At 34.1% G+C, this 25,663-nt stretch overlaps 3 protein-coding genes and 1 long non-coding RNA gene across 5 annotated transcripts in view; 2 read left to right on the plus strand and 2 right to left on the minus strand.

Moving 5' to 3' along the window:
• Positions 1-11,854, plus strand: part of LOC132059160 (cytochrome P450 77A1) — a 40,160-nt gene extending 28,306 nt beyond the window's left edge. The window contains exon 3 of the mRNA XM_059451688.1: positions 11,704-11,854. Within this exon, the coding sequence (XP_059307671.1) occupies positions 11,704-11,721 (18 nt within the window). The 3' untranslated portion in view covers positions 11,722-11,854. The remainder of the gene's footprint in view (positions 1-11,703) is intronic.
• LOC132059163 (uncharacterized) lies at positions 6,738-23,555 on the minus strand. The gene is made up of 5 exons (XR_009415513.1): positions 23,436-23,555; positions 23,258-23,334; positions 7,749-7,936; positions 7,386-7,672; positions 6,738-6,846 (listed from the first exon to the last, which is right to left on the minus strand). It is a non-coding gene; the product is annotated as an uncharacterized LOC132059163 (long non-coding RNA).
• Positions 10,034-11,586, plus strand: LOC132060438 (cytochrome P450 77A1-like). Its single transcript, XM_059453483.1, has 2 exons — positions 10,034-10,957; positions 11,222-11,586. Exons 1-2 carry the CDS (start codon positions 10,102-10,104, stop codon positions 11,584-11,586), a joined length of 1,221 nt encoding a protein of 406 aa, XP_059309466.1. The 5' UTR covers positions 10,034-10,101.
• LOC132059162 (RING-H2 finger protein ATL38-like) lies at positions 17,664-23,399 on the minus strand. 2 transcript variants are annotated; one of them, XM_059451690.1, is made up of 4 exons: positions 22,768-23,236; positions 21,984-22,081; positions 18,129-18,600; positions 17,664-17,968 (listed from the first exon to the last, which is right to left on the minus strand). In XM_059451690.1, exons 1-3 carry the CDS (start codon positions 22,924-22,926, stop codon positions 18,165-18,167), a joined length of 693 nt encoding a protein of 230 aa, XP_059307673.1. In that variant the 5' UTR covers positions 22,927-23,236; the 3' UTR covers positions 17,664-17,968; positions 18,129-18,164. The 2 variants fall into 2 exon arrangements, with proteins under 2 accessions (XP_059307673.1, XP_059307672.1); XM_059451689.1 differs by having other exon boundaries at positions 17,664-18,600; positions 22,768-23,399.
• Positions 23,556-25,663: the final 2,108 nt, after the last annotated feature.

Below are 25,663 nucleotides of genomic sequence, written 5' to 3' on the forward strand. Positions count from 1 at the left end.
ACGTTATTGCAATGGGCCAGCGATGCGTGGCCATCGTACGACCCCCTGTAGACCTGAGATTCAGAAAGGGTGTTTTCGGATGCTTGACGCGCGTCGCGGAGCCATCGCACGAAACCTACACGCATCGCCGCACGGCCCGTGTTAGTTTCTGTAGGTGTTCGGTAAAATGGATATAACTTATTGTACAGAGATCTGTTAGGCCTCCATAATATATCGTTGGAAAGGTATTTGAAAGACCTACAACTTTCATGTTTTGAGTTTTTCCAAATTCCCAACTCAAATACCCGAAAACTAGCCATAAGTACAGAGTGTCTCAGACTTAGACGAATTTAGAAGGCCTTAAGAACTTCACTTTTCGGTTTGACTTCAAAACGACTGTTTATCACCCTAATTCAACACGAATGGATTCATATAGCTAAAATATCATCTTAATACTAGTTTTATTTTATTTTTTACACATACCCACCTAAATCAGGTTTACGGGATGTTACACCGCCATACCCAAAAGATGCATATATATATAACATAAGTAAAGCAAAATACCCAAGACAGGCAAGCCCGGAAAGAGTGGAGCTTTCTGCCTATACGCTGAACTGTGCAATCATACCTAGAAGAGCCTTCGAATCGTCTATCAGGATCTGCAGCACGAAATGCAGCGCCCCCTGAAATGGGACTTCAGTACGGATAAAAGTACTGAGTATATAAGGCAGGAAACAATAACATAAGTAAGACATAGATATAAAAGAATAGAAGTAACCTAAGCCATCTGAGGACGTGCAATATGCAATGTATGAGTTTAAAAATCATATGCTAGTATATACATATAGTACATCATCATCATCATAGCGTCCTCAACCCGCATTCGGGGAGCATCATCATCATAGCATGCCCACTGCAGTGGTGTGCACATCTACGTTGTGGCTGCCCAGCCGACTATAACACGGTGCAGTGTAGTAAAATAAGTACAATACATATATATACAAAACATCTGGGCCTCTCGGAGTGATGTAAGGTCGATAACCTCCGAATAGCATTATGGAAACTTATATCAACATCAAAGAGAACATTCAATGAGACTAATCATCAACAATAGGAATATACTAATATAGCCAGTCATCAAGAATAGGGATCAATCAACGTAGATAAGAACATCATATATGAAGCATGAAGCATTAGAGTGGAGTGGATTCGTTATGGAACGTTTGTTAGCAAGTTTTAGTTGGATTCGTGCCAAAGAATAAGGAGAGCGAAAACCTTGCATACCTTGTATATCGTGCCGAGTCCTCGTATTAATCTTTACTTCGGTGTTCGTCCAATGTACGAACCTATATTGAAGAGCAAGCCCTTAGTTAGGCTTCAATATGTTCGTATATCACGTACATAAGTTGTATATCGAACTATGATTCGGAGTTACAAGGATTCGGGCAGCACTTCCTCTGTTTCTATTACGTTCCCGATGTTCAACCAATCAAAACCACAACAACCACATCAGGTCTATAAATTTCAGCCATCAAATAATTTAGAACAACCACCAAACAGTCCATACGATAATAACAACATCAATACGATTTACGGTATAATTTCCGTACTTTCTCATATAACAACTTTGCTATGATCTAAATTGACTCCAATTCATGTATGGGGGAGAATTCTTATCTTATTTGCCAAGAATTACTCTTCTTCCACCTTATTTCACTTCGAAAAAAATCCGGATTCAACAACGTAATCAAAACGGAACAACGAGATCAAAGTGGTACGCAAAATCCGTCCTCATTGGCGAAGAGATAAAATCCAACGTTTGGTTGGTATTAAAGGAAGAAAATGAACAGTGAAGAGTATTTTCAAGAATAAAAATAAAGATGACTCCAACTGCCTACAAATTCACGTCAATATCCCTACATATATATAGCTTAGTGGGCTAATCCCTCTTTATCACATAAATGATAAGTGTTAGTACTATTAGTGGTCATGCACCCTTTTCCACGTGTCAACATGCACTTTAAGTGCTGTTGACTCATTAATTCATAGATGGCTACCTAATGCCATTCTTGAGGCCAACTATGCCATCCATCACTTATTCAATAATTTATTTAATTTTTTTTAATCTCCGGTTACAATCCAACATTTAACCAATTACACACATAATTAATTTCTTGATTTCAATTCACTTAAACATGAACCACTTTTAACACACTTTCTATACTCACTATTATAATTATGTGGTATAACACTAGTCCTTAGCCTATTTTTTTTCCATACACAAAATATTATTTCCAACCGTCGTCGTCACATTTTTAAGTCTAAAATCATTTCTGGAGTTCATCCTTTTATACACCAAGCTCCCGATATGCACAATTAATTATGGCTAAAAATCCCCGTCTCAAGTCTACTTTACATAAGTCGAGTTGTTCAGACCATAACCTAAAATTACAGGCTATCACAATCCACTTCCCTTCCGCGAACTTCGTCAGAAAGCGTTTTCTTTGATTCGTTTAACTTCTGATCCTTACGATACCTCTTGAACCCTCGTATCTTGTGGTTAACATGGTTTAGCCTCTTATAACCTCAAAGATAATCTCATTCTTCAAGCCTACGTTAATTAACTTACGACGAATTTGACGCTCGAAAGTGCGAGGTATAACACCAATACCAATGGTCAAATATGGTGCTTCTGTAAAGGTCTTGATAATACCACTATTGTTGCTAATACTGAACAACAACTTACTCTCTAGATGAAAGATAGTCCCAATGATAATGGAACCTTTGTGACTGCAGTGTATGCCAAATGTACACCAGAAGAAAGGGAAGATCTATGGGATAGTATCACAAATATATATAGTCTCATTAATGAACCACGGTGTATGAGAGGTGAATTTAATGTCATCATGGATCCTAATGAAAAACTTGGTGGTTTACCTCATAGAATGAGTAAAATATGGCCTTTATCAACTGTATGGAGTCTTGTGGTTTGAGTGACTTAGGTTTACAGGACCTAAATATACTTGGTGTAACTATTGGATACCTAGCAAAAGAATTTAGATGAGACTAGATAGAATCTTGATAAATGATGATTGGGCCCTCCAATATCAGAACAACAATGTCAAGCATCTGTCTAGATCAGGTTCTGATCATAGACCACTTCTGCTCAAAAGTAATAATGACCATCAAAGTCATACCAAATATTTCAAGTTCCTCAATTTTTGGGTTGATCAAGATAGCTTCATGGAGACTGTCCAACTTCTTGGAATGAAGAGGTAAGGGGCAACCCTATGTGGAGATTACAATGTAAGTTCAAGAAACTGAGCAAAGTCCTCCGTCAATAGTCTGGAAATCAGATTGGGCATATTCATGAGCAAGTTCAAGACTGGGAAGCTAAGATAGAAATCTTGGAAGAACTGGATATGATGAACAATACTGAATAAGGAAGAGAAGAAGACTAAGTACTTTCATAGTGTTCTCAGAAGTAGGAGAAGAAGACTTCAAATACAAAGGATCAAAAATTACAGAGGGAGATGGGTACAAGGTGATAACAATGTTACCAAAGCTGCTTTTAAGTTCTATAAGAACCAGTTCAATCTTGAACTGCCTGAAAGAAATAGCAGAGTTTTTTATTGCATTCCCAGCATGGTCACTGATGAAGACAACCATATGTTAACCAAGTTACCAGATGTGGAGGAAATTCAATAGGCTGTATTTAACATGAGCAAGGAAAGTTCGGCAGGTCCTGATGGTTACAATGGTATGTTCTTTCAAACCTGTTGGCTTAGTATTAAAAATGATATCATAGCTTTTGTTCATGATTTCTTTTCTAGAAAATCTTTGACTAAGTTTTATACTCATATTTGCCTTACTTTGATTCCCAAAACTAAATCCCCTAATGCTTTTGTTGAATTCAGGCCTATAAGTTTGAGTAATTTCACTAATAAAATTATTTCAAAGATTCTTGCTAGTAGACTTAATCCTTTGTTGTCAAATCAAAGTGGATTTGTCTCTGGTAGATCAATCACAGATAACATGATGCTCACTCAAGAGATAGTCCATGGTATTTCTAAGGACAACAAAGGTCGTAATGTTGTTTTAAAATTAGATATGGCTAAAGCTTATGATAGATTATCATGGTCTTTTTAAAAAAAGTTTTAAACAGATTTGGTTTTAGTGATGAATGGACTAACCTTATTTGTAGAAGCATCTCTAATGTATGGTATTCTATTATCGTCAATGGAACTAGACATGGTTTTTTCAATTCTTCTCAAGGTCTTAAACAAGGTGATCCTGTATCACCTTCCCTTTTCATTATTGCTGCTGAAGTGTTGTCTAGATCTCTTAATAACGTGCTGCATGATCAAAACTTTGTCCCTTTCTCTACGCATAAAAATGGTCCTTAAATAACACGTCTTGCTTATGCTGATGATATTGTTATCTTCAGCAGTGGCAATTCAAAGTCCATTAAGCTGGTTATGAAGCAAATTTGAAATTATGAAACTGCTTTTGGTCAGATGGTGAACAAGGACAAAAAAAATTTCCTAGTTGGTCCTAAAACTTGTGCATATAGGATTAACAGAATTAGGAATAAAATAAGTTTCTTGGATAAAAGTTTTCCTTTTACTTACCTTGGATGTCCTATCTACATTGGTAGAAAAAGGTTGGCTTATTTTGATAACATGACTGCTAAGATTATTAAAAGGTTGAGTGGTTAGCAAGGCAATATGCTCTCTTGTGGGAGGCAGGCAGGTTTTAATCAAAAGTGTCATTCAATCCTTTCCCATCTATATCTTATCTGCTATTAACCCCTCTAAAGGTACTATCGAGCTTATTGAGAAGCATATGGTTAATTTCTTTTGGGGTGCTGCTAATGGCAAAAATAAATATCACCGGGCTTCTTGGGAAAATCTGTGTTTTCCAAAAAATGAATCTGGTATTGGGATCAGAAGTATAGAAGATATTTGCAACCCCATTGCTTTGAAAAGGTGGTGGCAATTCAGAACCAAAAAGTCTATATGGGCTGATTTCTTAACTGCTAAATATTGTCCTAGAGTGCACCCTGTTGGTAAGAAGTGGTGCACTGGTAATTCATAAGCTTGGAATTATCTTCTGTGGACTAGGGGCAAATGTGAAAATCAGATAACTTGGAAGATCAATGATGGTCATTGTAGTTTTTGGTGGGATAACTAGACTGAGATGGGACCTCTTGCTCAACTTTGTCCAAATTTCATCACTAGAAGCATTGTTAAGAAGAAGGTCAAAGGTTTTATGAACAACAACACTTAGGATGTTCATAAATTATGCAACACTTTGCCCAGTCAAGTAGCTCTACATATCAGTTCCTTTAAATTAGCAATTTGGAAAGCAATTGAGGATGGACACTTCTCCAATGGGTCAGCTTGGCATACTATCAGAAAACACAGAGTTACTAATGCTACCATTAGCAATATCTGGCATAAATCCATTCCTTTTAAACAGTCCTTCATGTGTTGGAGAATTTACTATGGTAGAGTTCCTCTTTTTAAAGGACTAAACATGAGTGACTCTCAGAATAGTGCAGACTGTTTGTTCTGTTTTGTCCCTAAAAATGAAACTCTTCAACATGTTTTTGTGGAAAGTAATGCTGCTGATTATATATGGAGAGCTATTGGAAACCCATTGGGAATTCCTCATCAACATCTGCCTATCAGAGGCTTACTAAATGATTGGTGGAGGAAATAAGGCTCACAAATTGGTGTTGTAGGCTGCTCCTATTACTATCTGTTGGGAAATATGGTAAGCATGGGCTACTTGTAAATATGGAGACAACAACAAGTTCTATCTATATAGGATGGTCACACAATGTGTTTGGAACATCAAAGCTATTCTTCAAGATTCATTCCCTAATATTGACAGTGGAGTAAGTTGGGTAAATACTTGTTGCATGATTGAAAGACTTAAGCCAGTTATCAGGTGTATTCCTGTCTGCTGGACTAGACCTCAAAATGGAATCACCAAACTAAATGTTGATGGCAGTTTCATCAAAGCATCTGGCAAAGCAGGAATTGGTGTTGTTGTTAGGAAAACCAATGGTGATTTCATCTTTGGTTTCTCTATTCCAATACTGGCTGAAAGTAGTAACCACACTGAGGCTGAAGCTGCTAAGTAGGGTGTGGAGTGGTGTATTCAGCATGGTCACACAAATCTTCATATAGGACTTGATTCAATGATGATTGCTAATATACTCATTCAACATGACACCAGGAACTTGAAACTCAAATAAATCATCAACAGTACTTCAAGTATGCTCAACAGGGCTAATCATGTCATCTCTCATTGTTTTAGAGAAGCAAATCAAGTTGTTAACTTATTGGCTAAAATGGCTTCTACAAGTGGAAATAAGACCTTCTATCACTCTCTTCAAGATCTTCCTAGAGAGGCAAAAGGGCTGCTTCAAATTGACAAATGGCAAACACCTGCATTTAGAAGGAAATATGAGAAATGTAACTTTTTTGTTAGTTAATTTTCTTGTTATTTTGGAAAGGACTTTGTATAGGCTAATCCTTTCCTTAGATTGTTTTGCAATCTCTTTTGTCGACTAGAGGCAAGGTTCCATGTTTCCCTCTAGTCATTGTAAGTTACTAACATAAATTAACATGGTAGGATCCAAGTCAAACCCCCCACACCATAGGCTCCCAACCTAATAGTGATGGTTTAAATAAATAAAAAAGTTAGTTTTTCTGCTTTTGCTTTTATAAAAAAAAAAAAAAAAAAAAAAAAAACTTACTGAGCATCTTCTGCAGAGAGAGAAAACGCGTCCCCATACTTCTTTGTCGGGAAGTTGGCAACAGCAAGAGGCTCGAGACAATGTAAACCACGCTCCAACTGTACAAGAAAAACAGTGACTAAATATAGATGTTTGATTGAAAGGCCTCTACACGTAGAATATGACAAGTCATAGAAAAGAATCTGAAATTTCTACAAAACATCTTTAACAAACTACACATCAAAGACCTAAGCGGTCTACAGGATTGAATATGTACTGTGCACCAACTGGACTACTCAACCAATCAAAACTGCAGTCATGAGCAGATTAAAAAGGCGCTTGGACAAACATATTATTTGCAAATCTGTGTTTGTTTTACAATTTTGTCCATTATTTCAACTTCAGACTGAGATAAGAGAACTTGAAATTGGAAAACTGGTTTGAGAAATACTTCACTCACAAACTTCAACTTCTTTCCGAGTTAAATTCTGTCCAAAACATTTATTAACTTCCAAATACTCTTTTTCAACTTCACGTCAACTTCAAATACTAATTTTTCTTAAAAATTAGCATACAATAAATAAAGCAACAAGATGCCAAAACTGTATAAAGAAATAAAACATCATACTACTAAACCAGCAATCAAACAAGTGCTTACAATGCTAAGATCAGATCTAGAAGCATATGCAAAAAAGCGCCGTCTAGCGTTCAATTGAATTCTTGCACAAATTAGTCTTGTGCACACAAATACTATGAACATAGTACTAACTGCAAATCCAATCACAGTCATCACCAAATTTGTCCCTGAAGATATCATTAACTTGTTTCTTTCCCAAAAATAGCAACTTTACTGTCCACTCCAATAGCCCAAGATTTGAAATTTCCCAGAAAAGTTCAAGTTTTGCTCTGCTCATTCCAACATAAAGCAAATAACAACTACAATTACTACGGCTCAGTCCCAAACAAGTAGGAGTCCGCTACATGAATCTGCACTATACCCAAATTCTACACCATACCCAACTCACTCATATAATCACAAGAAAACATAAAACCAATCCCTAGTAACATCATTAGCATCCTCCTTCCCTACTCTTTCACTTCCAGAAACTATATATAGAAACCCCTTATAGTACTTTATTCATTTTTCTCTCAAAAATCTTATCTTTGTAACACTTTGAGTAATCTAATTGAAGAAATGCAGCCAAGAACCTAATATTCATTTACAATTTCTTCGTACCTCATAAAAATCCAATCTTTTTGACACTAAAGTAATTTACTTTAGGAAATGCAGCCAAGAACCTAGTGTTCACCTTCAATTTCTAGGAACAACAACAACGTACCCATGTAATCCCACAATGGGGTCTGGGGAGGGTGAGATGTACGCAGACCTTACCTCTACCTTTGCGGGGAAGAGAGGTACCTTATAAATCTAATCTTTTTAACACTTGAGTAATTAACTTAAAGAAACCAAGAACCTAATCTTCACGTTTGATTTCCAAGAACCCTTTTCGGGATTTTCTTTATAACTCATAAAAATACCATCTTTACCTCTATACTGTATTTCTGCATGTATATTGTAATGGTTATTTGAATCTAGAAGACTTAGCATTTTAATCAAGAAAGAAAAGGGTCTGTATGTTTTCTTAATATGGTCATGTGGAGAGAGAAAATTAAGATAGAGACAGAGAGAGAGAGATATCTCAGATCCCTAATCATAGTTTAGCAGTGGAGTAATTCTTTTTCTCCTGATTAGTGGAGTAAAACCAAGTAATTAAGTAGGAGTTTGGCCATGAAAATCACGAGTTTTCGTTTATAACCTTTCTTTGCATTAGTGCATGCAGAGTTTTTATATATACCTTTAGCTAGAAAACATAGACCTAAAATAGAAGTACCGAGAAGTTAAATCAGATTTTAAATTTTATGGATTTTGAATTTTTGGACGATGACTTCAAATGCTATATTAATGGCGGTTAAAATTTAATTATTATATATATATAGTGTTTTTTTAGAGCACATGCGCGCACACATAATATATACCTACCCAACCTATCCTAATGGCTACCTTCGCCACTGAACATAACACTAATTTTAGGTCGCATGTCATGTTTAATGTATAGCTAGCATGTCATGTTTAATGTACTTCTTGTGTAATACTAAGTAGGCGTTTGGCCATGAAAACCAAATATTTTTCATTTTATTTGATATTTTGGAGTTGAAGATAGAGTTGTGTTTGGTTATAGTTGTCGCAAAGAATATTTAGTTGTTGAATGTATTGAAAGTAAAAAAAGTAAAAAATAAGTTTTGGTTGTTTTCCAAATTCCAATACAACTTGAAGTTGTATTTGAAATTTTTATGGCCAAACATCATAAAGTGAAAAAAGTGAAAAAATATTCCGGAAAAAAGTGAATAATTCTCATGGACAAACGGGCTATAAGTATAGTGATGACATAATGTACTTTTTGTTGTTATAACTACTTCTTTCCTTTACCTTGCTTTACATTAATGCGGATCGGGCTCTTTTCCATTTCTCTTCTCTCCATTTTTTTCAAGTTCTAGCTTGGATTAGGAACACATGGCATAAGTTAAAATTAATGGCTAAGATTTAATTAACTAAATCAAAGCCCTAACCATGGTTTAAATAATTAATAACTTGTCCATAGATATATTAAACTCTTTTTTCTCTCTCTTCCTAAAGATTTTTTTCAATCTCGCAGTATCCATTTTTCAATTTTATTTTTCTTTCTTCCTCCTTTCTTTCTGAGTTAATCTTTTACTTGTATTTTTTCATTGAATCTTTTCCTGGAAATTATGACTGAAAAGGAGATTTAAAAAAAATCATAAGAAATCCTGTTTATGTTAGTACGGATATGGATCCTCTTAACAAAATAGGAGGTTGTTTAATACGCTTTATAACAATTTAGGATCATGCATAATCAATTCATTAGAACAGTAAAAGAAGAAAACGAAATTATGACTGTAAAGGAGATTGGAAAAGATCTTTAAGAAGAGGAAAACTTTTAATATATTTATGGACAAGTTATTAATAATTTAAACCATGGTTAGTGTCTTGCTTTAGTTAATTAAATCTTAGCAATTAGTTTTAACCTATGCCATGTGTCCTAACCCAAACTAGAACTTGGAGAAAATGTAGAGAAAAGAAATGGAGAGGAACCCGATCCCATTACTGCATGCATGAGTTTTACATATACCTTATAACTAGCAACTTGCTTTTTATCACCCAAATCTAATTTTTCTTCCCTTTAATTTCTTTTCTTTAACAACATTTATTATTTCCACCTATAATTTCAAGCCATTTTCCTTTCTTATACTCCTAAACAGTCCCATGTTTTTCCACTAAGTTCATTTTACTAGCAATGGAGTACTTCATTTTCACAGCATTTGCCTTTGTCCTCACAGCTTTCATCTTCCTATTAACCCAAAAAACCAAATCCAAAAAACTAAACCTTCCTCCCGGTCCATCAGGTTGGCCGGTCGTCGGTAACCTTTTTCAAGTGGCCGGTCCCGGTATTCAATTTTTCCAGTACATTAGAGATAATCTCAAACCAAAATATGGTTCAATTTTCACACTCAAAATGGGTGCACGTACTTTGATTGTTATCACTAGTGCTGACTTAGCTTACGAAGCTTTAATCACAAAGGGTCATATTTTCGCTACCCGTCCGAGAGAAAACCGGACCAAAACCATCTTCAGTTGCAACAAATTCACCGTCAATTCAGCGAGTTACGGTCCAGTATGGCGGTCCCTAAGAAAAAATATGGTACACAACATGCTTAGTTCGATCAGATTGAAAGAATTTCGCCATTGTAGAGAACTGGCTATGGATAAAATGATCGAAAGAATTCGTATGGATGCTGAGGCCAATAACGACGTCATTTGGGTGCTGAAAAACGCGCGTTTCGCGGCGTTTTGGATTCTTTTGGCTATGTGTTTTGGTATTGAAATGGAAGAGAAAATGATTGAAACTATTGATCAAATGATGAAGGAGGTTTTGATCGTGCTTATTCCGAGGTTAGATGATTATCTTCCGATGTTGAGCTTATTTGTTGGTTACAAACAACGTAAAATAGTTAAAGAAGTTCGTAAGCGACAAATCGAAACAATCGTCCCTCTGATCGAGAAACGTCGTAAAGCTATACAAAATCCTGGGTCCGACAAGACTGCAGCCTCATTTTCGTACCTAGATACTTTGTTTGACATTAAAGTCGAAGGTAATGCTTGAATTGTTGATCATCTTATCTAAAATTTGAACTAGAGAAAGTACAACTTACATATATTTAAAAAGTATAACTTACCAATATGTACAGTTGGGTCAACTTATTTACCAATATGACCTGAATATACAAAACCTATACACTGATTATGTATATTATATGTATAAATATACAAAATCTATACATTTGGTCCTATTTTGTAAACTAGATCACCCAGAGACATTAGACTATAATTTTCCCATTTTTTGTTTTTCTCGACAGGTAGAAAGTCAGGACCGACAAATCCAGAGCTTGTAACACTATGTTCGGAGTTTTTGAACGGTGGGACCGACACGACGGCTGCAGTATTAGAGTGGGCCATAGGAAGATTGATCGAAAACCCTAACATACAAAAGAAAATGTACGAAGAGATCAAAAAAGTAGTGGGTGACAAAAAAGTTGACGAGAATGATATAGAAAAGATGCCTTACTTAAACGCCGTCGTAAAGGAGGTTTTACGTAAACACCCTCCTGTGTACTTTACATTTACTCATACATATATGGATGCTAACGAGTTTTTCACACATGGGATTTCTCATGACCCGAACGTTTGGTCCGGGATAGGTTTTTATCCCGGGAAGAGATAACCTATGGATGCTAACGTGGAGTTTTTCACACACGGCATTTTTCATGACGAACGGTTCCGAAGATAGTAAAGTTTTTAGGAGAAGTCCGTGGTGATGAAAAATCCATTACGAGCTAAGGTCAAGCCAAGAGTGTAAGTGGTGCTCATTAAGATTTTACAAGTCCAAAATATGTTTAAAATACTTTTCACGTTTAGTTTTGGTTAATATAAAATTCGTGTTGGATTGGTTTGTGGGAAATTGAAGGAAGGTGGTGACATTCTCAACATAGCGTCACTACAAAAAAAAAAAAAAGAAAAAAAAAGGGTCTTAGCTACGGTTTATTTGGTGATGATGATATATTTAGTTCCATTGGCATGGAGTAATAGCCATAAAATTATGTGATTTTCCAGGAATTTCATTTCAGCCAGCCGGGATTGGGAATAACATTAATGCAACAACTTAAATTACAACTGTGGTGATTTGATGCTTTCTTACACTAAATGTACCCCACAACTTAAATGAATGGTTATTTCTACACAACCTTCACTGAACTCTCTCACCTACTCGCTTCTCTATCAATTTTTGTGACATTTCTACCCTACAAATGCGAAATGGAAGTTTATTTCGGCAAAGTTTAATCATTTTGAAATCGCTTTAGTAAATAAATTGTGGATTTTAGTGAAATCGGTAAATTGTTTCTCCAAATTTGGATTATTAATCTCTGGGTTTTAAATGAATTAGAATCCATTACGGGTTTTAAACCGCTAAGGATTATCTAGTGATTTTCTCAAATTTTAATGAAGTTTTGTAAGTGGTGATTTTTCTCATTAAGATTTTTACATTGTTGCTTCGAAGTCCAAATTGTAAGTATATAATTTAATACTTTTCAGTTCATTTTACATGTCTATTAGCTTGAGAATCTAAGTCTCTTGTTAGTGTGTTTATTTTCTCTTCATATAAAATGTTTTCTTGTTTGTGCTCCAAGTTCTTATTGGTCAATTGTGTGAAATTGAATGATCACTTAAGGAAACTAAGAACATGTTAGGACATTCTCAACATAGTAACAATATTCCACTGCCTTTTCATCTTGAATAAAATAAATGTTGTTGAATAAAAATTGCTGATCTCTATGCAAATTATGTGGCATCTCTTTTAAAAATGTGAAATTGATTTGTCAAGAATGGATGTCTATATATGGATTGATTATTAATCTTTTTCTTCACAAAATAAACTCTCTATCTCTTGCAATAATAAGAATAAAGTTGCTCTTGTGTCTGTTGCCTGAGTTACTTTGCACTTGTTAGCTTAGTATTTGACTCAACTTGGATAGTACCTTCATATGAGAAACATGGTCTAAAAAATTAGAGTGATCATACTTACCCTTTCTTAAAAATTAGCCGCCTTTATTGAAAGTGTTAAACTTTGTGGTAAAACTATATCCGAAAAGTGTTATTCCTTATTGTTTTTATTTGTTTTTTTATGTTTATATTTTCGAGTCACCAAGACCATCTTCCTTTCCAAATGTTGAAACCCACAGCGATGCTAATCATGTTGTTCAATCTCGGATTTTGCTTATGGATTCAATTTTGTTAGCAATGAACTTGTTTTTCAGAATTTATTTTGCCAATTTTAGTTCTTATATTTGGACAAATAGAAATTGTTCCGTTAAGAATTCTCCAAAGTGGATTTTGCATTTAAGTTCTTATATCGGATTTTAGTTCTTATATTTTGCCTCTATGCCTTTTATTGAGGAAATGTCTTGTGATCGTTTTTTGTTATATGACCAAGCTCTTTAATTGCAGCGAGCTATATTTTGCAAAAGTTATTTTTCTATTTAATTGGTTGGTTATAGGTTGGAATATGTAAAAATTAGGCAAATTAGCAAAATGAAATGGGGTCAACAGTTGAATTGTAAATTGTCGATTTTTATTATTTATGAAAATCAATATATTATATCCAACACAAACCTAACAAAACCGTCGAAAAATAATATTAAACATAACCAAACCGCCTTTGTTTAGTAATTTGTTGTTATTCCAGCAGGTTATACTAACCCGTAAAATAATATAACGACACTTGCATCTTTATAAAATAAATATTCTCTATTTATTGGCATCTCTTTTAATATATATATGGATGTTGGGAAATATGACAAAATAAACTAATAAATAATATTATTTACTTAGCAAAATAACAGTACTGAAAGGTGATATTATTATGATGATATATTTACCAACAAAAGCCCAGTAATAATATTATTATTTAGTTAGTAAAATAATAGAACAACACTTGCAAAAATAAATATTACTATGATAATATATATAGTAAATATGACTTGAATCATGCTAGAAGTCCTAAAAACTTTAATTAAATATTTCCAGCAACTTAGACCAGAGAAAAATATTACTTAAAATATTTGGACAAAAAACAGAGAAGAGAAAGTGGAGTAGTGATAGATAATAATAACACTTGAAGAGGAGAAAGGTGTTAGTTTCTACGGATGAGCAAGTTGAGAGGCTATTTGAAGGTACAAAAATTATATAGGAAATTGACAAGTGTCTTAGAGACTCATCAATGGCTTGTGCCACCAATAGACACTTGGATATACATTTGTCACTTATTTGTCAACAAATGAGATGACTAATAGTAATATAGATAGCACGTGTATATGGCCTTAATTTTAGCCAACAAAATCTTTTGAGATAACTAATTATTTTTATCAACAATGGAATGTAAGGAAAAGAATAAGATAAATGCCTTGAGCTTATAACACTTGCTTATTATCTTTTCATTTGACTCTTTATTCCTTTGGAACTTATGTTTTTAGTTAAGGACACAATTTCAGGAACATATAAATTATTTCATCATCAAATCATAAGAAGATTATATCAAATTAGTCATTAATAATGCTGCTTCTTTCTTCTTCTCCTCCTATTTCTTCTTCATGATCTGAAGTTAGAACCACAACAATTGAACTTCGAAACACATGCCTGAACATTGAATTATATAGTTCAAAATTTCCACACTCTGACCTGAAGTTGGAACTCAAAAAAATCTCCGTCGCTCAAATTAGTTGTGACTATATTTTAAATTGGATTTCTTTTAATTAAATAGCGGTCCTAAAAGTGGCTGCTAATGCAATTTTCCTGTTTCAGTAAGTTATGTAATGCTAACCACTCAAAAGAACCTATTATTTCAAGAGAAATTATAGGTTTGGAGGGACCATCGTCATTTTAATGTTCCATTTTGCAGTTGTGCATTTAATATGACTCGTATTATGGACCTAGAAGCATTTGCTCAATGGACCAGTCATGCATGTGTCCAGTATAATTCTAGCCTCACGTTAAGGGAACCAACAATTTAAAACCAATAAAGATGGTATGCCCCAGAACAAGCAAACAATGCCTAACCACCTATTAGCCTATTTAAGTTGGCTCCCTAGAAAGGCTGTCACAAAAACAATTTCTCAGTAAATAGGAAAAGACGATAAATAATGGTATTTTGACATAGAGTATGGACAACCTTTACCAATCATTGAAAAAATTAAGATGTGGCAAAAATAGGTATGATAATCACTTGTAATAGCCCAGTTCATTAATGATATCTGTCTGCTTATTGGGTTTAGGCGTTAACTTGACTCTTTATATATCTAGCATCTTTCTCTTGTTTAGCTGATGTGAGATTGTTAGGGTGTTATATATTTCCCTTTATAGGAACTCAACATCCTTGCTAAGATTTAGTTTATCATCATCTCGAAAATGTGGAATTAGTCTAAAGTCAGTTGAGTTTTACACCAGCACCTATATCTTAATGATGTTGGATTTACTTGCATTTAATTGAACCCCGAGACACTATTAAAAAATCACTTTTTCTCACTGATTTTTCACGGAAAAATTTTCTGTGGCTATTTCTCACTGAAAGTCTGTGGAAAAAACATAAATAGTAGAATTTTCACACGAAAAAATTATGAAGTATCCCACCATGCATTTTCCCAGTGAGATTATTCGGTGGGAATGAGGTGGGAAAATCATGTTTTATAGGACACATTTTTCACTGAATGTCGGTGGGAAAAACCTTTTTTTCTAGTAGTGAGATTTCCCCCACCATATATCGCCCAAGGTTGGGAACAAAGTCCCTCTAATACCATGTGTAAGTGTGGAGTCCACTCGTGATATTGTCTGCTTTTGGTCTAGCCATGCATGACTTTAAAACACGTCACTAAAGTCTAAAGTCTGCTTCCTTAAATTCAAACTTTCTGATGGTTGATAAAAAACAAACATCTCTTGTACATATCTTGTCTGTGTGGGATTTACCTAAGGTCTTAATCACATTGCTTGTCTTGTGTTATCCTGCAAATGACACGTAGATATAGCACCTACTAGTTGGTATAATTAATCTTCTATTATCTGCCTTTAAGTAACCTTTTGCTATAATCTTGGTGTTGTTCATAACATTACAATGGAATCCTATCACATTAATGTTATTTGCTATACCTCCACTTACAATCTTATATAATATCTTATCAACTCACTGAATGACAATTAAAGAACGTGTTAATCCATGAGTATATACACCTACCAAAAGGATACAAAATACAGCAACAGAGTGTAAAAACTAATTCACATAACTAGTACTAGAATATATCACCAGCATTAATATTTGGAAAGATAAAAAAGAGTGCCCCATATGATTTATGGCAAGGATTTGTGATTTACATTTGTAGGACAAAATTTGTAATGAACCATGTGAAAATAAAGCAAGGAAGTCATATATGGATCTTAAAACAACATTAATGATCATATACATCATTTTCAGTTGAGCATCCAAAAGAAGTAGTTAGCTGTCCCGTAACATGGCATCCAAAATTACTAGCATTAGTTAATGCATGAAAATGATGTTGAACTACATCACACCAATTATAGGGGCACTATCACTATGGTTTTAATTTTTTGCATCAATTAAGGGAGCTACATTCCTGCCACAAATTAGAAGTTTTGTCCTTTTCTTTCAAGCTTCTTTTTTAGTTTGCTTCTATAATTGTATGTAACTTTCAAATCACACTTGTTAGAATTCTAGAGGATTTAACTTGTATCTATTGACCATACTGCATGCAATAAAAAGAATTTCACTATACATGCAATTTAACATGTTACTATAAAAGTTTGCTTGCCTTACTTTTGGTCAATAATTTCATTTTTATTATAACATGATCTCCCAATTGGACTCGCAAAAGGTAGGAATTTCACCAAATAGCCGCCTGTAGCGACCTTCTTTAAAACATATCTAATTTTAAAATTATTTAAAGTTTAATCAGTTTTAGAAACATCAAGATTGAACCTCCTATTGGTGCTTCTTAGCTTCGAGTCTGAAGCTTGAAAAACCAAAATTCAAATCCATATATCTAAAGTTTAAAACTTCAGGGCCGCAATTTTTAACTTCATCCATGGCTATGATTATAGGGGGTTTTGGCCCAACAATTGTTTAACCCGCCCAAAATTTTATGGGTTGAGAACAGATAATTTTGTATTGAACATTTTAAAACCCAATATATCCCATTTAAAATGATTCATTAAATTAGGTTTATTGCTTGAGTTTACTCTATTTTTTTTTTTATGTATACACTTTTCTTGTAGTATCTTATAAGTTTGTAGTGTATTTGATATGAAAGGAAATATTTTTTCCAAAATGTTTTTCAAAATATTCACACGGAAAATGTCTTCCTCAAAAAATATTTTCGAAAAATCTGCGAAAAATGTATTTATAGAAAATATTTCCATGAAAATGTTTTCTAGAAAATAGACCCTTCCAAAAAATTGCAATTTTTAAGAATTTTGGGTCGATGTTAGCACAACCCATTTATCATCCATTTTAGCCCAATTTCAACTCCGCCCATTTGACACCCCTAGCTATGAATTTGATTTTGAGACAGCTAAACTTTTAAAACTTTGGCCATTCATTAAATAGGGGTTCTAAAAATAGCTATTTGTGCACTTCGTCCTTGCAAATGCCGTGAAGAAACATATACAATTTTTAGAGTTATGCACAAGGGAGAAAACAATTTACACAATCAAGGCACTTAAACAAATTGTATGTTCATATCTGTACAAAACATGGATTAGTAACTTGATAAGTCCACCATGACCATAGTGGACATGTGAGGCCACTGCTCTTGAACCAGCTTAGCATTTCCCAAAATAACATGATCTACTAAGGGGTGTGATTTCTCATATTCCTGGTTCAGTTTTCTTGCAAAACCATCATAAGAAATAAGAATCTATAGGTTAACACTGAATATATATGTAGATACAATCTTGTCTACTACACTCATATGTAAAGTGTTACTGTGCAGCACGGAAGCTGAACAAATGGATCTACAAAACTACCACCACCTTCAAGCTGTAAACTGAAGTATAGCAAAGTGTGAGGTACTCAAAAGAAGGAAGAAGATAAAGGGTAAAAATAATAATCAAAGAAACATTGCCTTACTATATTTACAAAAGGCTATGAGCGGTAAGTTATCTATTAAATCAAAACCCGAGCAACGGGATGAACACGATACCTACATTGTGAAATCTTCCCATCTCTGCCAATTTGAAAGCTTATGTATTTGACGGGCTCTCAACTTGCTTGTTTTCTGAGTTTTTTGTGTTATGACTATCCTCGTTTAAAATGACATTGTTCCCTCTGATAACCATCATACCACCCTCGGGTGGACACTGAGCGTCGTCTGTTGTGGAGTCCGGTCTCAGGCTGTCATGTAATCTTGGAGAATGCCTCTGCTCAGCTGATAGACAGCGGTTTGAAGCAACATTCAGGGAGTACTCCATCGCATAGTGAGATCGGATAGCTGAACTAAACATCGGTTGCATAAATCTCTTCTTTTCAGGAGTCTCGCGCAGAGAAATTCGACAAACTGGGCACGTGGAGTGCTGCTGAAACCATATGTCAATACATGTTGCATGGAAAGAATGCCCACATAGTGGCAAAATACGTAAGGCATCCTGCTCTTGATACTCGGCAAGGCAAACAATGCACCTATGACAATAATTTGGAGAGGAAGTTATAAGGTAACTGGGTATGTTAAAAAATTTAAAAACAACTAACACATCTAAAGCACTAAGGAGACAATCTATGTATCATGGGCACCTGCAATACTCCACAAGCTACAGAATTTCCAAAAGACAATATACAAGATAGGCACACCATAAAAGCACCTAAGGATGTGACCTAGTGGTCAATATAGTGGGTTGAGAACCATGAAGTCTCAGGTTCAAATTGCAGGAAGCAAAAAACACTAGGTGATTTATGTCCAAGACTTGGTGGACAGGTAAGCGGTACATATGCAGGTGGGATGCAGCAGGATAATTAGTCGGGGTGTGCACAAGCTGGCCCAAGACACATTATAAGAAAAAGGATAGGGACACCAAAAAAATTGGTAATAATATAAGCAAAAGACCTCAACTATTTTTTTTTTTTTTTTAATTTTTAAAAGGTGACATCCCTTTAGGTTCTTACTCCAACATCAGATGTACAGAATATGTTTAGCCACGTTTTTTCAGCGTTCTAACAATGATAAAAATTCAACCTAAGTTACTCGGACTCTTCACTTTTGGTGCCGCACCCATGTCGACATGACATGGGTGTGGGATCCGTACCCGATTTGGTCAAATGTTTTTGGGTATTTTGACCAAAATCGATGGAAAAATTCCAGACATATCTAATGATTTCTATAATCAAAATAAAAGCTAAGGTAGACCTGAAGAAAATGGAATATCTTGTATATTGAAATTTCTATGTGACTTCTTTTCCTTTTATCTCATTCTTCTCTTGATCAATATTTTCTCCTCAAGTTTTCCACATAATATCTCATAATTTAGGTTTTATAATTCTATTTTTAGATATTTCAATTATTTTTAGCTGAATCCCGCACTCGTATCCATACCTGATCCGTATCCCCGAATCTTAAAATTTAGATCATGAAGGATCCGACCTCTAGATCCGCACCAGTATCGGACACCCGCACCCGAGTCCGAGCAACTTAGAATTCAACTATGGTCACATGCATGTTGAACATATATCCCATCAATCAACACCGGGACTATTTTACAAACATCTATACTACATAGACTACAGTACATGATTCCAACAATTATAACCAGAAAAAGGCCATTTCTCCTGTATGATGAATGACGATTATTATACTACATTCAGAAGAAGCGTGGGTGCATTTTTAAAGAGGGATATTTTTGGCACCTCAATTCAAAAGGCAATTTCTGATCTTGTATCTCCCTTGAACTAGTGCGTCTTATTCAAGGCCTCCTGATATGATATCTGTGGTCGTCGAAGCCCACTAGGATAGAATTACACTTACTCCTTGCATGGCTCTCAGATAAAGTTTCTATGGCCTGAATCGGAACCCATAGATTGAAGCATCTATATGATACAATCATATTACACATATATCTACTACCTACCTTATATATGATGCTTTTAACCCAATGCTAGTCTGCTTCTATATTCTTCAAAACCTGATACTACAAACAGATAAGGATACTTTTTTATCTTGACCAGCAGAGACGTAAGTCCAGGTCCAGATGGAGAAGATGAAATGCCCTAACAATTCTCGGTTTCCTATGTTGCTTCATACTAGATGTACTCATAATGTATATGTACCCTAGAAGTTAGTAAACTCTATTAGGCTAATCATAGACTAGAAGTCTCATCGAAGTTTCTAGTTTAATAGTCATATTCAATACTTATAACACACGCTTTGACAGTTAAATAAAAAGTGAACGTTTATCTTTTAGTACGTTGGATGACAAATAGTGTCCCAATACATATAGTGAAGCTTATAAGAACTCTGAAATAAAGTAGTCCCGTTATTCATTGAAATAGAGAGGAAAGAGTTAACAGCAACCTTTAAAGTTTAGAAGTTGTTCATATTTCAATCACATCAGTGGTCATGTGCAGTCTAGACCATGTTTCTTAAGTATAAAACCAATGCTAGCTTCTAGTTCTTGTCCCTCCGAGAAATTTCCAGCTGGTTTTGTGGAAAATCTGAAGTCTCATGACCAAAAAACCTATCCATGTCATGTAGGAACTAGGAAGACCAAGACTAGTTCACGAAGAGTGTGGCAAAATCTTAGACACCTTGAAACTGTTGTTTCATCTGCTGTGTTTATTTAACACCTTTTCCTATATAGGCATATATAGGAAGGCCCTAATCTTTAATGCTTCTGATTTACTCTTCCTTTCCATATATCTAGAACAGAGTTTTGAGGCTCTAAACACATAATTGAACAAAAGCAGCAAATGGACTTCGTATGACTTAAGAATGTGAGATTCTAAGAGTCTATGCAAAAGGAAAAACAAATGCAGTGGCGGATCTACATAATTGAGCAGGTGAGGATGTACCCACTACCTTCGGCTCGACTTATACATATATATAATTAAATACTTTTTAATCCTATATATTTATACATGTGAGCTAGTAGATTCTGGATTCGATCATTGAATCAACAAGAGTACAGTACGTCTCAATTGGGTAGCTACTGCAGTCCTTCATTTACTCATAATATCAGATACAGAGCACAGTTGAGGTCAGAGGGTGTATCTTTCCAGTATAATGGTAAACCCTGGTGATGCAAGCTCTCATCTGAGCAAATGGTTATATTTGAAGAGAAATACAAACAAGAAAAGGACTTCAAAGATTTCGAACCTGAGCTAAATTCAAGTATTTCTCCATGAAGAAAGTATCAATCACCACTCAAAACGAGTTTAAATTTATGAGAATTAATCCAGTCAAATTTAATGCCTCATAGGCTTAATTTTGGCTGTTGGTTCTCCAGAACTGGAGGAAGACAGCACAAGCAAAGCAAAGGGCAGAGCGAATGCTACTGAATTCAACAGAACACCAGTTTGAGCATATAACAATTCTCTCAACCAAGAACATCTTTTTACTAAATTCACCTCATCACCCCCCCCCCCCCCCCCCCCCCAAAAAAAAAAAAAAAAAAAAAAGAAGAAGAAGGCCTTCTTCTCTTGTTCTGGCTGTCCTGATCGCCTTGTCCCAAATGATTCAAATAACTCAAATTTTGGAACTAAATCTGATTTAGTTTCTCCAAAAGAAATTCACTTTGCAGAGCAAGTGGACCATAAACACTTATTATTAGTTGTTAAACTAAGTAAGAACTTATGACAAAGACCATAAAAGCTTAAATCAGGGGCAAGCTAAAACTGTCTTACAAGTTTCTTCTTTGGTATGTAATCCAACAAAATTTTCACTGTTTTCAACAAAAAGTAGATTTGCTTACTCCAAAGTCCATCTTATGAAGAAGTCAAGAGCCACCAACTAGAAAGAAGTGCTATTTATCTAAAGCTTGTATAATATGTATAACTTGAAGCAAACATCAACTTACTGAGCATCTTCTGCAGAGGTAAAAAACACATCGCCGTACTTCTTTGTCGGGAAGTTGGCAACAGCAAGAGGCTCGAGACCATGTAAACCACGCTCCAACTGTACAAGTTAAACATACGCTATTATTTAACCAAAAACCAGTATTAGTGATTCACAAGAAAAAATCATTCTGCTTCATTAGTAAAAGAAAAAGCCAAGAAAAATAGTGACTAAAAGGGTATATTTTTAGTACAGTTACTGATCTATATAGCTAGGTTGTGAAATGAGGACAATAAGACAAATTGATGTTTGTTTGAAAGGCCTCTACACGAAGAATATGACAAGTCATAGGAAAGAACCTGAAATTTCCACAAAACATCTTTAACAAACTACACATCAAAGACCTAAGTGGCCTACAGGATTGAATATGTACTATGCACCGGCTACGGCTAGACTATCCAACCAATCAAAACTGCAGTCATGATCAGATTAAGTAGGCGCTTGGACATATATATTATTTGCAAATCAGTTTTTGTTTTACAATTTTGTCCATTATTTCAACTTCAGTTTGAGCTAAGAGAATTTGAAATTGGAAAAAGTGGTTTGAGAAATATTTCACACACAAAAACTTCATTTTTTTCCGAGTTAAATTCTGTCCAAACGCAATTTCAACTTCCAAACACTCTTTTTCAACTTCAACTTCAAATACTCATTTTTCTTCAAAAAAAAAAAAAAAAAAAAATAGTAGCATACAATAAATAAAGCAACGCAATACTACTAAACCAGTAATGAAAACAAGTGCTTACAATGCTAAGATCAGATCTAGAAGCATATGCAAAAGAGCGCCTTCTTGCGTTCAATTGAATTCTTGCACAAATTAGCCTTGTGCACACAAATACTATGAACATGGTACTAACTGCAAATCCAATCACAGTCATCACCAAATTTGTCCCTGAAGATATCATTTCACCAACTTGTTTTTTCCCAAAATAGCAACTTTACTGTCCACTCCAATAGCCCAAGACTTAAAATTTCCCAGAAAAGTTCAAGTTTTGCTCTGCTCATTACAACATAAAGCAAATTCTACACTATATTCAACTCATATATTCAACTCATATAATCACAAGAAAACGTAAAACCAATCCTTAATAACATCATTAGCAACCTCCTTCCCCACTCTTTCACTTCCAAAAACTAAATAAACAAACCCCTTATAGTACTTTATTTATTATTCCCTCAAAACTCTAATCTTTCCAACACTTTTGAGTAATTTACTTAAGAAATGCAGCCAAGAACCTAATATTCACCTTCAATTTCCAAGAACCCTTTTCTGGATTTTCTTCATACCTCATAAAAATCTAATCTTTCTAACACTTCAGTGAATTACTTGAAAAATGCAGCCAAGAATCTAATCTTCACTTTCAATTTCTAAGCACCCTTTGCTTACCTCATAAAAATCTAATCTTTTTAACACTTGAGTAATTTACTTTTCAAAATGCAGCTAAGAATCTAATCTTCACCTTCAATTTCCAAGAACCCTTTTCTGGATTTTCTTTACAACTCATAAAAATACCATCTTTATCACTCTACTATGTTTCTGCATGTATATGTAATGGATATTTGAATGTAGAAGACTTAGCATTTTAATCAAGAAAGAAGAGAGTCAGCATGTTTTCTTAATATGGTCATGCGGAGAGAGAAAATTAAGAGAGAGAGAGAGAGAGAGAGAAAGTGTTGCTGGTGAGAGAGAAACATGGATCTTATATTATGAGGAAATTAGTGAGAGGGATTAGTGTAGTGAGAGAGATCTCAGATCCATAATCATAGTTTATCAATGGAGTATAACCAAGTAATTTCACTATTTTTTTAACTCAAGAGTGATGTCGCCAATGCAATCACAAATTAAAGTATGGGTGAAAATCATTTACACTCTAACTATACTTTAAAAATCAAATTACCAAAGATATATATCATATTTTAGTATAAAATACAAATATAGGATACAAGCAAGTATTTCTCAAAGATATATATCATATTTTAGTAAAAAATACGAATATAGGGTACGAGCAAGTATTTCTCAAAATATAAGATGCAAGCAAGTATTTACCATTATAATTAGGACCCCATCTCATATCAGCCATTGTTACTCAAAAAGGGGAAAAAGTCACATGTGAAAATTTGAAAAATTAGGCTTCTTTTTTTTTTTTTTTTTTAATTCCCTTTTCATTTTCATTTTTAGTTAGTTAACTGTATGATCTTATTGTTATGCATCTATTGATTTAGTGCAAAATTAATACAAATAAGTTTTTATAGAAATATTATTGCACTAACTATTGGGCATGATCAATTGGTTGTCATTATTGTTCCACTTGAATCTGTTTTGTTCAATGGAGCTGACGGTACCTTCATTGAGCCCCCAATCAACAATTAAACATTTTTTTTATTGTACAAGTGTCACCATTACATGAGCTAATTTTATAGTGTATGTATTTTAACCCTTTCCATTTCCTATTGATTATTCGGATGTGTTCTCTCACTCTTAATCAGAAATTTTAAGTTTAAATTTTGAAATAAATGGATTTTTTTATTTTTAAAAAAAAGAGGTACTTTGCTTTTAATGACTCTATTTAGTCTTGACTCAGATTAATAGGATCAATGAATTTCGAATAGCGGATAATTGCAAAAAGATTATTTACTTATTTTTAATTCTGATACTCTCATCAATAATGGTCTTTAATATAATGTGATTTCAAGATTCTTCTCGTGCTGATATAACTGTCTTCTTCCCAGAAGCATTAAAGGTATACCTACTCTTTCATAAATTATTCATACATTAAAATATCCCCTTAAAATGTTTAGTCAATATATATTTTATTAACGGCACTTAGGTAGCCAAATGTACTTTAAATTAGACGCCGCGAAACTAATTTCACACCTGTGATGACAAGTCAAAGCTGACACAATATGAGTTCCTTTTTTTTTTTTTTTTTTTTTTTTTTTTTTTTTCCCAATATGAGTGTAAGATCAGATGAATGGTCTTTTTTCCTTATATTCTTTTTAAGAAAATTTAAATGAAATTTAGATTACCGTAGATAGCAATTAAAATTATTCAAATCATACTAAAATTGTCCATGTTACAATGATCGGGTAGTTAAGAGGTCTCAATTTGAATCGAAATATAACAACGACTTCAATTACCTCGTGACAATTGATATCCAATTGAATTTCCCCCTTCTTCCTTTTTTTTTTTTTTTCTTTTTTTTTTTTTTGTTAATTGAAAAAAGTATGATAATAATATATATCAAAAAATCAAAATAAAAACTATTAAAGTAAAAATAGATAAAATAAAAGATTATTGAATTTAAAAATGAAAATTTAGGTATTGTAAAGTAATTATTTTTTATTATATTAATAAAATAATAATTGATTGATACCAATTCAAAACAATTGAAATATTATTAAAATACCAAATATAGGAACACCAAGTGTAATCAGATTGTTAACTTTATGCTATCCTTGGCGTAAAGCAAAGTATGTGATCAAATAGTTGCACTTCGACAAGCAATGAGAATAAACTCGACAAGCAAATCGCATGTTCAAGGTTCCAAATTATAATAAAAAGGGAGTAAAAGATCTAACCTATTTCGGGTTTAAGGGAAAATGGCAATGACACCACTACTCACGAGCAAGTATCAACTTAAG

This window comes from Lycium ferocissimum, chromosome 6 (genome assembly GCF_029784015.1).
Source record: "Lycium ferocissimum isolate CSIRO_LF1 chromosome 6, AGI_CSIRO_Lferr_CH_V1, whole genome shotgun sequence".
Lineage (NCBI taxonomy): Eukaryota > Viridiplantae > Streptophyta > Magnoliopsida > Solanales > Solanaceae > Lycium > Lycium ferocissimum.

Excerpts from the sequence above, each read along its gene's own strand:
- LOC132060438 (XM_059453483.1), top strand. The coding sequence starts at position 10,102 with ATGGAGTACTTCATTTTCACAGCATTTGCCTTTGTCCTCACAGCTTTC. Across the intron at positions 10,958-11,221 it reads GTTTGACATTAAAGTCGAAG|GTAGAAAGTCAGGACCGACA; the intron begins GTAATGCTTGAA and ends TTTTCTCGACAG.
- LOC132059162 (XM_059451689.1), bottom strand. The coding sequence starts at position 22,926 with ATGATATCTTCAGGGACAAATTTGGTGATGACTGTGATTGGATTTGCA. Across the intron at positions 22,082-22,767 it reads CTAGATCTGATCTTAGCATT|TTGGAGCGTGGTTTACATGG; the intron begins GTAAGCACTTGT and ends TAACTTGTACAG. Across the intron at positions 18,601-21,983 it reads ACCTCTGCAGAAGATGCTCA|GTGCATTGTTTGCCTTGCCG; the intron begins GTAAGTTGATGT and ends TTATTGTCATAG.